Source organism: Typopeltis vanoorti, chromosome 24, assembly GCF_054136105.1.
Source record: "Typopeltis vanoorti isolate ZY-2024b chromosome 24, IOZ_Tvanoo_1.0, whole genome shotgun sequence".
In the NCBI taxonomy this organism is placed as follows: Eukaryota; Metazoa; Arthropoda; class Arachnida; order Uropygi; family Thelyphonidae; genus Typopeltis; species Typopeltis vanoorti.
In genome coordinates this window covers 40,588,841-40,602,213 of record NC_143572.1, presented here as the reverse complement: position 1 = coordinate 40,602,213, position 13,373 = coordinate 40,588,841, and the positions used below count along the sequence as shown (strand labels likewise).

The 13,373-nt window shown below is 35.3% G+C and overlaps 1 protein-coding gene across 1 annotated transcript in view; it reads left to right on the top strand.

Moving 5' to 3' along the window:
* The window catches only part of Mrgn1 (Mahogunin ring finger 1), a 122,493-nt gene that overhangs the window by 1,307 nt on the left and 107,813 nt on the right, over nucleotides 1–13,373 (top strand). Inside the window, exons 2-3 of the mRNA XM_090413751.1 lie at nucleotides 7,958–8,076; nucleotides 9,233–9,321. Of these exons, the coding sequence (XP_090269877.1) occupies nucleotides 7,958–8,076; nucleotides 9,233–9,321 (208 nt within the window). The remainder of the gene's footprint in view (nucleotides 1–7,957; nucleotides 8,077–9,232; nucleotides 9,322–13,373) is intronic.

Below are 13,373 nucleotides of genomic sequence, written 5' to 3'. Positions count from 1 at the left end.
GGGTGGTGGTGATGGGAGGTAGATGGCATTGGTGTAGTTGTAGTTGGTGGATGAGTAGTAGAGACAGAGAATTATGGAGTAGGTGCCCTCCCTTGATGAGTTTGTGGACAACTTGGAGGTGTCACATAATAATAAAAAATTTGGAAAAATCACAAAATATATCTAAAAAATTGACACAAACCGTTTTTTTCAGATATTTTATCAATTTTTACAGTAAAAATTTATTTACAAATTTTTCTAGTAATGACTAGTGAATTTCATAAGAAAAAAATAGGAATAAACTTATTGACTGTATTATTGCTATCAGTAATTGAAAGTTTTTTCATGTGGTTATACTAAAAATTAAAGATGCCAAGAAAATATATTCTTGGTTTCATCCGTGATTCAAGTGTAAGCAAACAAAGTTTGCATGTGAAATAACTTCATGACTAGGCTATCGATACTGAGGCAGTTGATGTGAAGTCATTAGCCTCTATATCCAAGTAGCCCAGTGATGAAGTTACTTCGGTCGTAAACTTTGTTTGCTGATACTTGGATAAAGGATGAAACCAAGAATATAATTTCTTGGCATCTTTAATTTATAGTATAATCAAATGAAAAACTTTCAACATCTATCTCTAATCCAGAGTATTTAGTAATAATGTGTGACACCTTTTGATTACCTGTATATGAAAATATGACTTTTCCATTACTTCAACCTTGGTATCACTTCTGGGTCTGACTCCTGCTGATGAGACCTTAATGACGGATTGAAACCACTCTGGATAGTGGTCCTAAGGCAATTGATGTGAAGTCATTAGCCTCTATATACAAGTTTCCCAGTCATGAAGTTACTTCTTGCGCAAACTTTGTTTGCTTGCACTTGGATAAAGGATGAAACCACGAATATAATTTCTTAGCATCTTTAATTTAATGTTGATAGTAATATCTTCATAGTGATTCAGGATATAAGAGTATATTCTGAGGATTTAAAATTGGCAGTGATCATCATTTTAAGTTGGATAAAAATGAATATTGTATTATTATTATTATTAACACTAGAATTTCATAGAGTCAAAAGATTCATCACGGGAGGCAGACGTTGTTACAGAAAGAGTATTGAATGAAACAGAGACAGAACAGCAGTAGAAAATTTTTAAGAGGAATGCAGAAGTCTATACTAATACTTAAGGTAGTGGGGAGGGGGTTAAAAAAAGATTATACTGAATGTCTGTGGTAACTGCTCTGAAAGAATGTTAAATGAAACAAACAGACAGAAGAATAGTAGAAAATATTCAAGAATAATGCAATCCTGATATTTGAAGTAGAAAAAATGAGGAAAAGCCTGAAATTTAGAAGGATAGCTAGAGTAAATGATATTCAACCAGAAATGTTCAAATAGGTAATATATCCATTTTCAAATTCAACAGGCCTGGTAAGAAGATTGAATTTTTGATAATTGGATTAAAGTTCATAGTTTCCATCTGTATAAATAGGAAATAAAATGATGAATGTGAGAATTGGAGGAATATCCCTACTGAGCTTTCCAGGTAAAATTTATGCAAGTATACTTGAAAAGCACCTAAGACCATGGTAGGCAAAAAATTTAGAAGAAAAAAAAATGGTTTCAGGACAAGCAGAGGTTATCAGGATCAGATTTTCACTTTATGACAAATAATTGAGAAATCATGGGATTATAAGAAGAAAAAGCTGATGTTATATGTGGAGAAAGAGATATCCTTATGTATGGAGTAATTACTTCAAAAAATTGCTAAATAAAACAATCAGTGGTAAAAAAACACTTGACAGGCATGCAATTTACTGGAATACATATCCATACTTGAAGTAGAAAAAAGCCACCAAAAGCCTGAAAAATGGAAAGGCAGTTGGAGTAGATGATATTTGACCAGAAATGCTCAAGTATGGAGGTATAAAAGTCTTACAGTGTCTGCACTGTAAGTAGAAAAAAGCCACCAAAAGCCTGAAATATGGAAAGGCAGTTGGAGTAGATGATATTTGACCAGAAATGCTCAAGTATGGAGGTATAAAAGTCTTACAGTGTCTGCACTGCATAGTTTAGAAGGTATGGACTGAGGGCCTAGAGCTCTCATAGTACCCATATATATAGAGTGAAATAAAACTAAATGAAAAAATGTGAGAATTACAGAGGTTTTTCTCTACCTAGTGTTCCTGGTAAGATTGCAAGTATATTTTAAGAAAAAACGGTTGGGAAGGATTATGGAAGGGAAGCTTGGTGAAGAACAAGCTGGATTCAGAACCAAATAGGGACTGTCAGGATCAGATTTTCACTTTACCACAGATAGTTGAGAAATCATGGGAATATAACAAAGATCTGTATTTAAGTTTTGTGGATCTGGAAAAGGCATATGACAAGGTGCGAAGAGAGAAGCTATTCCAAATGCTACAGTTATATGGTGTTAATGGGGGGCATTATATCAAGCAATACTTAGTCTTTATTTGAGTTGTAAGTCAGCAATTGGAATTGAAGGAAGTACAGGAAGATTGTTTAATATTAAATCTGGAGTCAGTCAAGGTTATACATTATCCCCACTATTATTCATTATCTATATGGATCACAGTATGAAGGAAAGTGGTATTTAAACTTTATATCAAAATTGGAGATGTTAATCTCAGCTCTTTACTTTATGCAGATAATGTTATACTTTTAAATAAATCTGGTACAAGTCTGCAAGGTTCCCTGACTAAATTGAATAACTGTTGTAATAGATCTGGTGTGAAGATCAGCAATAACAAGACAAAGACAATGAAAATAGGCAGAAGCATTGAAAATATCAACTGCATTGTGAATGGGGAACCTATAGAACAAGTAAAACATTTTAGCTACTTAGGCACAATTTTTAGTGAAGATGGTAAATTAAATATGGAAATAGACAACAGATTCAACAAAGCTGGCATGATATGAAGTCAACTGAATACATTTTTTTGGAATAAGTCAGAACACTAAATTAGCTATATACAAGGCAGTATTCAAACCAATTTTAACTTATGAATCTCAGAGCTGGGTTAGAAATAAAACACTTGACCGAAGACTAGAGACCATAGATACGAGAGTCCTGAGAAAGATTAGGGACATGACCAGATGGCATCTGCAGCAATATTATATTAAAAATGAGATATTAGGAAAGAAGTTGCCATTGTTAGCATCCAGGAATGTTTTAACAGAGCTAATCTCAGATGGTATGGTCACTTAAACAGAATGGGAGAAGAAAGATTAGCAAAACAAGTGTTGTCTGTCAAGTTGGCAGGAAGAAGACCAAGATGTAGGTGGATTGATACAGTAAGAAGTGCCTTAGAAGGCAGAAATATAATAAATATTATTATTATTCAGGCCTCCATGGAGTCAAAAGACTCATCGTGGGAGGTCCTTCCTGAGAAACACAAGTCTATAGTTCGCCCACCGATTTGAGGTCCCTCGAAACTACTGCGCTTGTCAGAAAAAGGAGAATCCATTCCGATAATAGGGTAATCAGTCTGTCTTCTGGGAGGTAATAATAAACAAACTGAGTTTGTTTATTATTACAGGTCGGAAAATTTAGCTTTTCTTTTACGAACATTGTTGTTTTTAAAGTGTAACTATTTTGCTTGTATAACAGTTGGAAAAATGTACGTAGAGTGTTAATACGTGCAAATACTGCGTTCTACATAAAACAATGTCACTTCGCTCCATGATAAGTTTCCTTTTATTCTGGGACTTTTTAAAACAAAATCCGATTTCATGAAGTATTTTCCTTAAAGTTTCTCTTTTCCAAGGAAAATTGGAAAAGAGAAATTTTTTATTAATTTTTTAATTTTAATAAATTAATTTTTTATTAATTTATTAATTTTTTCTTTAAGCACAGGAATCAATTTCGGAACAGTTGGCACTCTTTTCTCGAATACGTAAAATTCGTGAATAGCTCTTCTTATAACGTCTACATCAAAATCATTCAAAGCTACGGTTTCGATGGTTTTACTCTGGCGCTTTTTTTTTATATTTTTTTTTTTAGGAGATTTAAATTTTGGCTTACTTTCACCTTTTGATTCCCTACGAATTCTTTTAACAGTCGACCCCGATACGCCCGCAATTGCACTTGCACGTTTTATGACTTGAGAAAGGGGAACAAGAAGATGGCCTTCTGACGATTCTTTTTCGCAGAATGTCAGCACATTATTCAATATTCTTTTGCAAGAGCTACTGAAACGTGTAACAATAGAACTTGTTGACTGTACTGGATCCATCATACAAATTAATAATAAAAAAATAATGCAAAAAGAGAACAACAAAAATCAAGCTAGTACTAGTACAACGACAGACAAGAAAGCACGTGATTTCGCATGTTGGCGACCAATTCGTACATCCTTCATTTCTTTCTCCCCTTCAGCATGAATCGACTATTCTTGGCACAAATCCAAGAAGGGATCTAGAAATGGTGGGCGAACTATATCAAGACTCATCGAGGGAGGGCCCTCCTAGGAAACACAAAGTCTATCATACCACTCCTTAAATGCATTGACCGTTCTCGCTCCCACCACTCCATCAGGCAATGCATTCCATGCTTCAACCACCCTCCATACAAAGAAACCAATCCTCATCCTCTTTCTCACAGTTTCCTTTTGTAACTTCCAGGGATGGCCCCTTGTCATGATGCCTCGCTGTTCAACCAAGCGAAAGAACTCCCCGGTGTCAACCCTGTAACCCCCTCTCAACAGTTTAAAAGTCTCAATCATATAACCTCTCCTTCTGTTCACCAAACTTTGCAGTCCACACTCCGGCAGTTGATCCTCATAACTAACATTGAACAGTCCTGAAACCATCTTTGTTATCTGCCTTTGTACCCTTTCCACAGTTAATTTATCCCCTTCAAATCCTGGAGACCAGATCTGAGAACAATAGTCTAAGTGTGGTCTGATCAGAGTCTTATACAACGGAATGAAAACCTTTTATCTCTGCAGGTCAGTGTCCTTCTCATTATTGGAACAATCCTCTGTGTTTCCTTCACTACCTTTGCAATATGTCCCCTAAATTTCAGGTTTCTATCAATCATCAACCCCAGATCTCTTGTCTCCCCTACTTCCTCCAGTTTAACTCCTCCTATAGAGTATGCAGCATCACATCGATTGTCCCAAACCTCAAGACCTTACATTTTGCTGCTTTAAACTGAAACCCCCATTCATTTGCCCATCTATCTAGCTTATTCAAATCCTCTTGCAGGGCTACCACATCTGCATTATTACTAATAACCCTTCCCAGCTTCGCATCATCTGCAAACAACTGAATATCCCCTTGCAATCCACTGACAATGTCATTGATATAAAGGTTAAACAATATAGGTCCCAGTACTGAGCCCTGTGGAACCCCACTTGTAACCTTGTGCCTCTTTGATATTGCTTCACCATACACAACTCTGATACCTATCGGACAGCCAATTCCGAATCCAATTGACAAATCTGACATCCAGACCCATGTGCTGCAACTTGAATATCGGCTTATCATGTGGCACTCTGTCATATGCCTTTGCCAAGTCTAGGAAAATGGTGGTACATGCCTTTCCCTCATCTAATGCTCTTGTAACTTTATTATAAAAGGCTAGCATATTGCTAAAACAAGAATGCCTCTTCACAAATCCATGTTGACTCTCACAGATAACGTTACCCTCATCTGCCCAATGCTGTATATGGTCCCTCACTACATTCTCCAAGATCTTACTAACTACTGATGACACACACACAAACTGGCCTATAATTAGACCCTTCCAGTCTGCTACTGCCCTTATGCAATGGCACTATCTTACCTTCCTTCCATTCCATGGGCACCTTTCCTGCAGCCAGACTTTCATTGAACAGCCAGGTCAAAGGCACTGTCAGTTCCTAGCACATTCTCTCAAAACTCGTGGTGAAATACCATCCAGTCCCACAGCTTTACTGACATCCAGAGTACTCAGTATTTGGAACACACTCTCCTCCTGCACCTCGAAAGATCTGATAATGTTGGAATCTTGGCAGGTAACAGATTAATTTGGAGTAAAATTGTAGATAGGAAGTTAGTAATGATATAAGTTTTTCATGTGGTACTATCATATCCTATACACCTCTTGAGGGTGCATGCCAGGAATTTGATGATGATGATTGATAGCAATACATGGTTTATATGTAAGTTATACTTCCTTCAGTTCTACTGCTGATTACAAAAAGGTGATTAGATATAAAATGTAGTATTAGACAAGTATGTACTCTGTTTCTACTCTTATTCATTATTTATATGGATTACATTTTCTGGTACAAATCACCAGGATTCTTTAACTAAATTTGATAACAGCTATAAGAAATTTGTATGAAAATTAGCAATAGAGACCAAAAGTGTGAAAATATGCAGAAACATGGAAAACTTCAGTGGCACTCTCAGTGGAGAATTTATGGAACAAGAAAAATATTTCATCTATTTAATCATAATTTTTAGTGAAGCTTTTCAAATTAAATATAGAAATAAACATTAGATTAACCAAAGTTGGTATGTTTGAGAACTAGCTGAATACATTTATGTGGAATAAGAAAGAAATTAACCAAGACACTTTATCTGTAGTATAGGAGACAGTGTCTAAATCAATTTTAGGATCTGTGAATTGGGTTAGAAATAAAACCATTGATGAAAGACTAGAGACCATGAATGTGAGTTATGAGAAAAACTTAAGGAGTGAACAGAAGAAACATGACGTAATATTCAGGAATGCTCAAGATGAGTTAATTTAAACACTTAGTTCTGCTAGCGCAAAGTAAGCAGACTAATCTAAACACTTAAACAGAATGTGAAAGTAAAGATTAGCGAAACTTGCTGATTGAAGCCAAGATTGCAGGAAAAAGTTCCAGAGAAAGACCAATATTTAAGTAAACTGATGCAGTTAAAAGTTTCCTAGAAGACAGAGAATAAAAGATATTGACAATGTTGGATTGCTATGTCTATATTCAAATTTCTGTAGCTGTTGTAGTGATTCATGTTGAAGTTTGTAGAATAAACACTAAGTACAACCAGAATAAAAATAACTCTATATTATCATTACATTAGCATTATCAAAGATGCACTCAGTGAAGAAGTGCCTTTGATAATGCTAATTTATGCTGGCAAAATGTCATCATGTAAATATTTAATTTAGTTAGCAAACTGTTTTCATTTCAGAAAATTCAACATTATTATTATTATTATTATTATTATTCAGGCCTCCATGGAGTCAAAAGACTCATCGCGGGAGGTCCTTTCTAAGAAACAAAAGTCTATCAAGACTCATCGAGGGAGGTCCCTCCTAGGAAACACAAAGTCTATCATACCACTCCTTAAACACATTGACCGTTCTCGCTCCCACCACTCCATCAGGCAATGTATTCCATGGTTCAATCATCCTCCATGCAAAGAAACCACTCCTCATCCTCTTTCTCACAGTTTCCTTTCGTAACTTCCAGGGATGGCCCCTTGTCATCACTCCTTCCCACTGTTCAACCAAACATGATGCAAACATGCATCAATATTGGAGTGCTGTCAAGTAATAAACTAATTTGGAGAAAAATTCTTGACAAGAGATTAGTAATAAACATAATTCTATAATGCTGTCATAATCCTGGGCACCACTTGAACATAAGGATAATTATGAGAAAATTGATAATGTTTGTCTATAGAGTTATTTGTGTGCACATGGCTTAAAAGCCATCAAAATCTAGTTCAAAAATCAAGATCATGCATTTTCCCAATCTTTTTTCAACATTGGGATATAAAATGTATCTCCCAATGTCAAAAAAAAAAAGAAAAAAAAGCTATTACTTTTCAGCCTGCCTTTTGAACTTAAGTGTGAATATATATCTTATTATGTATGCTTATATCTTTTACATTTAATTATAGTGTTTGATGGTCATGGTTCAGTTCTTATTTGACAAAGTAACACAGTTGACATCTTTTTTTGTGTATGTTTAGGAAACTACTTTGCAAGTCATTTCATTATGGGTGGTGAAAGGTTTGAAACAACTCAGCCCGAGGCATATTTGTTTGGAGAGAATATGGATCTTAATTTTTTAGGAGGAAGACCAACACCTGTAAGTGATAAATGTTGCTAGTCATTAAAACTGAAGACTAACAAGTACTAAAAAAGACATTAATTTTTTTACTTTAAAACAATGTTTTTAAAATATAAATAATTACACAACTGTAGGAACAATGACTTTGTTCCTGCTTATTATAATTACCTTGTTTATACATATATTATTTGATATTTCTAACACAAACTATATTCATAAACAACAACAAAAGTGTATTTATTAAATTATTAAATTACAAGGGTGGGAGATAACATTTTTAATTTAAACATTTTTTTTTTCCCTTCAGCTGAATGCCTTTATATATTCCTCTAATTGTTGCAGTTTATCTTTACAGATGTACATTTCTCTTCAACAAAATATAAAAGTCATAATATTCAATATACTCTTTTCAAAAGAGGCAGTCATTAGTGCAGTTAAAATAGTGCTTGATGTCAGCTCTCTTTCCTCCCTCACTATGTGTAGAATATGTGCAATAGTGAACTTCTGTTTTTCTGTTATGCATGTTCTAAATTTCTGCTGTAAGTTGCTTATAAATTTTTCATTTCTTCTTCAGCTGTACTGTAACAGTAAACTTTATTTTGCTAATAATAATGTTTGTGCAACCAGTTGACCCATCTGTTCAAAATTTGAGTCTGTTCATTGAATTCATTGTCAGGAGTAACTGGCTCCTGATACCTTATACATCTTAGTTTTACTACCAACATTGTTGGTGAAAATTAAGAAGTATTAAGGGAGGATGAAATATTAAGATAGGGAAGGTGATAAGAAATGACACAGTGTGAACATTTGATTGAAGAGAATGTAGTCTTGTTTTTTGTTCAACAACCAAACAAAAATGTTTCTCAGTCGTTTTTGTGACATATCTCACTTAACTCACAAAGAAGAGTTTAAGTGATAAGGCATGTCATATGTTGATATCAGTATATAGATTATTTGGTATGGTAGTAAGTAAATCAATGTTTACATTCAAATTATGATAATGAATACAGAATTGCATTTACACATTTTTATAATAATAATATAATAGCAAAGCAGCTATTTCATAAAACAAAGTGCATTCTATTGAAAAAATTATTACTTAAATATATTAGTGAGTAAAATGAAAAATTTTATTTTCTATTTAATCCTAATTATGCAAATGATTTAATTTTAGTTTCCATATCCAGCTCCTCAACCAAATGAACCAACTAGAACATTGAGAAGCCTTATAAATATCAGGAAAGAATCCCTGCGTTTCATAAAGTAAGAAATAAATTCATTTTGAATTATGCAAATACTATATAATACCTCTATAAAGATTGCTAGGTCATAGGTCATCATTTTATAGTTTTGAACTAGTTTTGTATCAAAGCTTTTCAGCCAAATTGGTCTTATTTGTCAGATCTCTATATTTTTTCCTACCATTTTTGCTTCAGACACTTGTTTTCCCATTCTTTCTTCTCTATTATGTTAAGTGATTATCTTAGATTAGCTCTGCATACACATCCTTAAATATTACCACTTACTTTACTTTTAAAAGTGTTTCCACTGTTCAGCAGTTGCCTTGTAATTCCCTTCTCCACCATGAACAGTCATTCCAGGAATCTTCTTACAATCCTTCTAACTTGCATTGACTCTACAACTCCTCCTCTCTATGTAAGTCAAAGCCATCCTCTCTTCTGTCTTCCTAGTGGTGACCAATTCATCACTTGCTTGGGCCATCTCTCCTGCATCATCCATTGAGCATGTCCATATCACTGAAAAGATTGACATTCCAGCCGGCCCATCACATTTTCTTGCAAATTCGATCTCTCCATGAAGGTCACGTCATCATCATCAAATTCCTGCCATGTACCCTCAAGGGGTGTACAGGATATGATAGTACTAAATGAAAAAAATTACATCATTATTAATTTCCTATCTACAATTTTCCTCCAAATCAGTCTGTTACTTGTCAAGACTCCAACATTATCAGATCTTATATTTCTATCGTCTAAGGCACTTTGTACCGTATCAATCCACCTATATCTTGGTCTTCCTCTGGGTCGTTTTGCTGCTAACCTGGCAGAGAACACTTGTTTTGCTAATCTTTCCTCACCCGTTCTGTTTAAGTGACCATACCACCTGAGATTAGCTCTGCTAACGCATTCCTGGATGCTGACAATGTCAAGTTCTTTCCTAATATCCTCATTTTTAATATGATATTGCCATTGATCCCATCTGTTCACGCCTATAATCTTTCTCAGGACTCTCATATCTGTGGTCTCTAGTCTTTGGTCAAGTATTTTACTTCTGACCCAGCTCTCAGATCCATAAGTTAAAACTGGTTTGAACACTGTCTTGTATACAGCTAATTTAGTGTTCCAACTAATTTCTCTCTTATTCCATATGAATTTATTCAATTGACTTCCCACCATACCAGCTTTGCTGATTCTGTTGTCTATTTCTATATTGAATTTATCATCTTCAGTAAAAATCGTGCCTAAATAGCTGAAATGTTTTACTTGTTCCACAGGTTCTCCATTCACAACACAGTTGACATTTTCAATGATTCTGCCTATTTTCATTGTCTTTGTCTTTTTATTGCTGACCTTCATACCATATCTATTACAACAGCTATTCAATTTAGTCAGAGAGTCTTGCAGACTTGGAGCAGATTTATTTAGAAGTATAACATCATCTGCATAAAGCAAAGAGCTGACATTAACATCTCCAATTTTGATATCATGTTTAATACCACTTTCCTTCATAATGTGATCCATATAGATAATGAATAACAGAGGGGATAATGTACATCCTTGTCTCACACCAGATTTAACATTAAACCATCTTCCTGTACTTCCTTCAATTCTAACTGCTGACTTACAACTCAAATAAAGACTAAGTATTGCTTGATATAATGCCCCATTGACATCATATAACTGAAGCGTATTGAATAGCTTCTCTCTTGGCACCTTGTCATATGCCTTTTCCAAATCGACAAAACTTAAATACAGATCTTTGTTATATTCCCCATGCTTTCTCGACTATTTGTCGTGAAGTGAAGATCTGATCCTGACAGCCTCTATTTGACCTGAATCTAGCTTGTTCTTCACCAAGCTTTTCTTCCACAATTCTTCTCAACCGTTTCTCAAGTATACTTGCATAGATCTTGCCAGGAACACTCAGTAGGGAAATACCTCTGTAATTCTCACATGCAGTTTTATTTCCCTTTTTATATATAGGTACTATGAGAGCTCTACTCCAATTATCGGGAATTCCTCCCTCTGTCCAGGCTTTCTGAACTATGCAGTGGCCACTGTAAGACTCTTATACCACCATACTTCAGCATTTCTGGTCAAATATCATCTACTCCTGCTGCCTTTCCACATTTCAAGCCTTTGATGGCTTTTTCTACTTCAAGTATGGATATGTATTCCTGACTGCATGCCTGGTCAGTGTTTTTTACCACTGTGCTGTCATCACTGCTTGTTTCATTTAGCGGTTTTTCAAATAAATTACTCCATACTTCAAGGATATCTTTTTCTCCCATTTTCATGTCACATTTATCATCTCTAACTCTTTTTACAGCACTCTTTCCTCCATTCCTAAGCTTTTCAACAACCTCCAGAATATTTTGCCACCTTCTTGATATTTATTTTCTATATTCTTGCCAAAGTCCTCCCATGACTTTTGTTTAGCTAGTTTTACACAGTGTTTAGCATTCTTGCATTTGTTTCTGTTCTCTAAGAGCACAAGCTGACTTATTTGACAGGAACTTTTGATATGCTTTCTTCTTTTCCTTTACTGCCTCTTTAACTTCCTGTGTCCACCAGGGAGTTCTGATTTTTTTATCCTTACAGACAACCTCACCACATGCCTCGCTGGCAGAATCAATCAATGTTTTCTTCAGAGTTTGCCACTGAATCTCCAAGGTTTGATTCCTGTTCTCAAACTCTTTCATTTTTTCTTCAATAATCTTTGTGTATTTTAGTCTACAGTTCACATCTGAGAGCTGCTCAATTTTTATTCGCTTTAAAATTTTCTTACATGTTTTTCTTTTCAATATGAAATTCAATTTTATCTTGCTCAAGACTAAATAGTGATCACTTCTGATTTCAAATCCTCTCTACACTGGTGTCCTGCACCAGGGAGAAAACATGACTATCAACAATAACATAGTCAACGAGACTTTTCTTATTCCTAGCCTCTTCTCTCCATGTGAATTTGTGCACATTTTTATGTTGGAACATGGTGTTCGTAATAACCAGTCCATGTCCTGAGCAGAAATCCAACAGATATTTGCCATTATTATTAGCTTTGCTCTTTTCTCCAAATTTTCCCAAAATATTTTTGTATGTCTGACAATCATTTCCTACTCTGCTATTTAGATCCTCAACAAGGACCAACTTTTCATTCTTCATTGTGTCAGTTGCTTTTTCTAAAGCTTCAAAAAATTCCTCCACTTCTACCTTAGTAGACCCTTCTGTGGGACCATAGGCACAAATAAGTCTCATTGTCCAGTTCCCCATTCTCATATTTGCCCATATTACTCTACTTGAGACTGATTGCCATTCAAGAAGATTAGCCTCGTATTTTGTGTTGAATACTATGGCTACTCCTTCTTTTCCTTGATTTTCATTGCCTGAATATAACATTTTGTATTTATTGCTCAGAAAGATCTCACCAGTTTTGGTCTTTTTTGTTTCAGTCACCCCTATTATGTTGATCTGGTACTTATCTAATTCCTCAGCTAGCTCCATTTCTTTGCCATTCAGGCTTCTTACGTTGATAGTACCGATCTTTAACTCTGGTGATGTTGAGTTGGGGTTTGTTTTCAGATTTGTTCCAGTAGCTGACTTTTCGCTGTTCACCGTGGTTCCCTGGCGAAAACAACTGGGAGCTTGTTTAACTGGGCAACGCCCCAACCGGCATGAAATTTTGTCATGTTGTTCCATCATTTTTTATTTTGGTTTAACCAATAAGAATACAATTTGGTCGGCTAAATCCCAAATTGCCAGCCCATCCTCGTTCGTTCAGTATCCAAGTAGATACCGAACAGGGTGCACCATGAGACGGTGAGGATTAGACATTTGATCAGAAGCCCTGGTCGGTTCTCCACATTCCTTTAAAGGCTATGTGGAGGTCTCCTCTCAGTTATACAGCTTTGACCCTTAAGCACCCCGAAGGAAGGTATCCTGCACTCTTTAAAGGCAAGATATACACACGCTTCATTGTAAGTCATTCATCTCTACAGCTCTTATATAACTCTTCTGCATAGCATTCAATGTCCATCTTTCTTCCCCCATACAACACACTCTACTATCATTTGATGT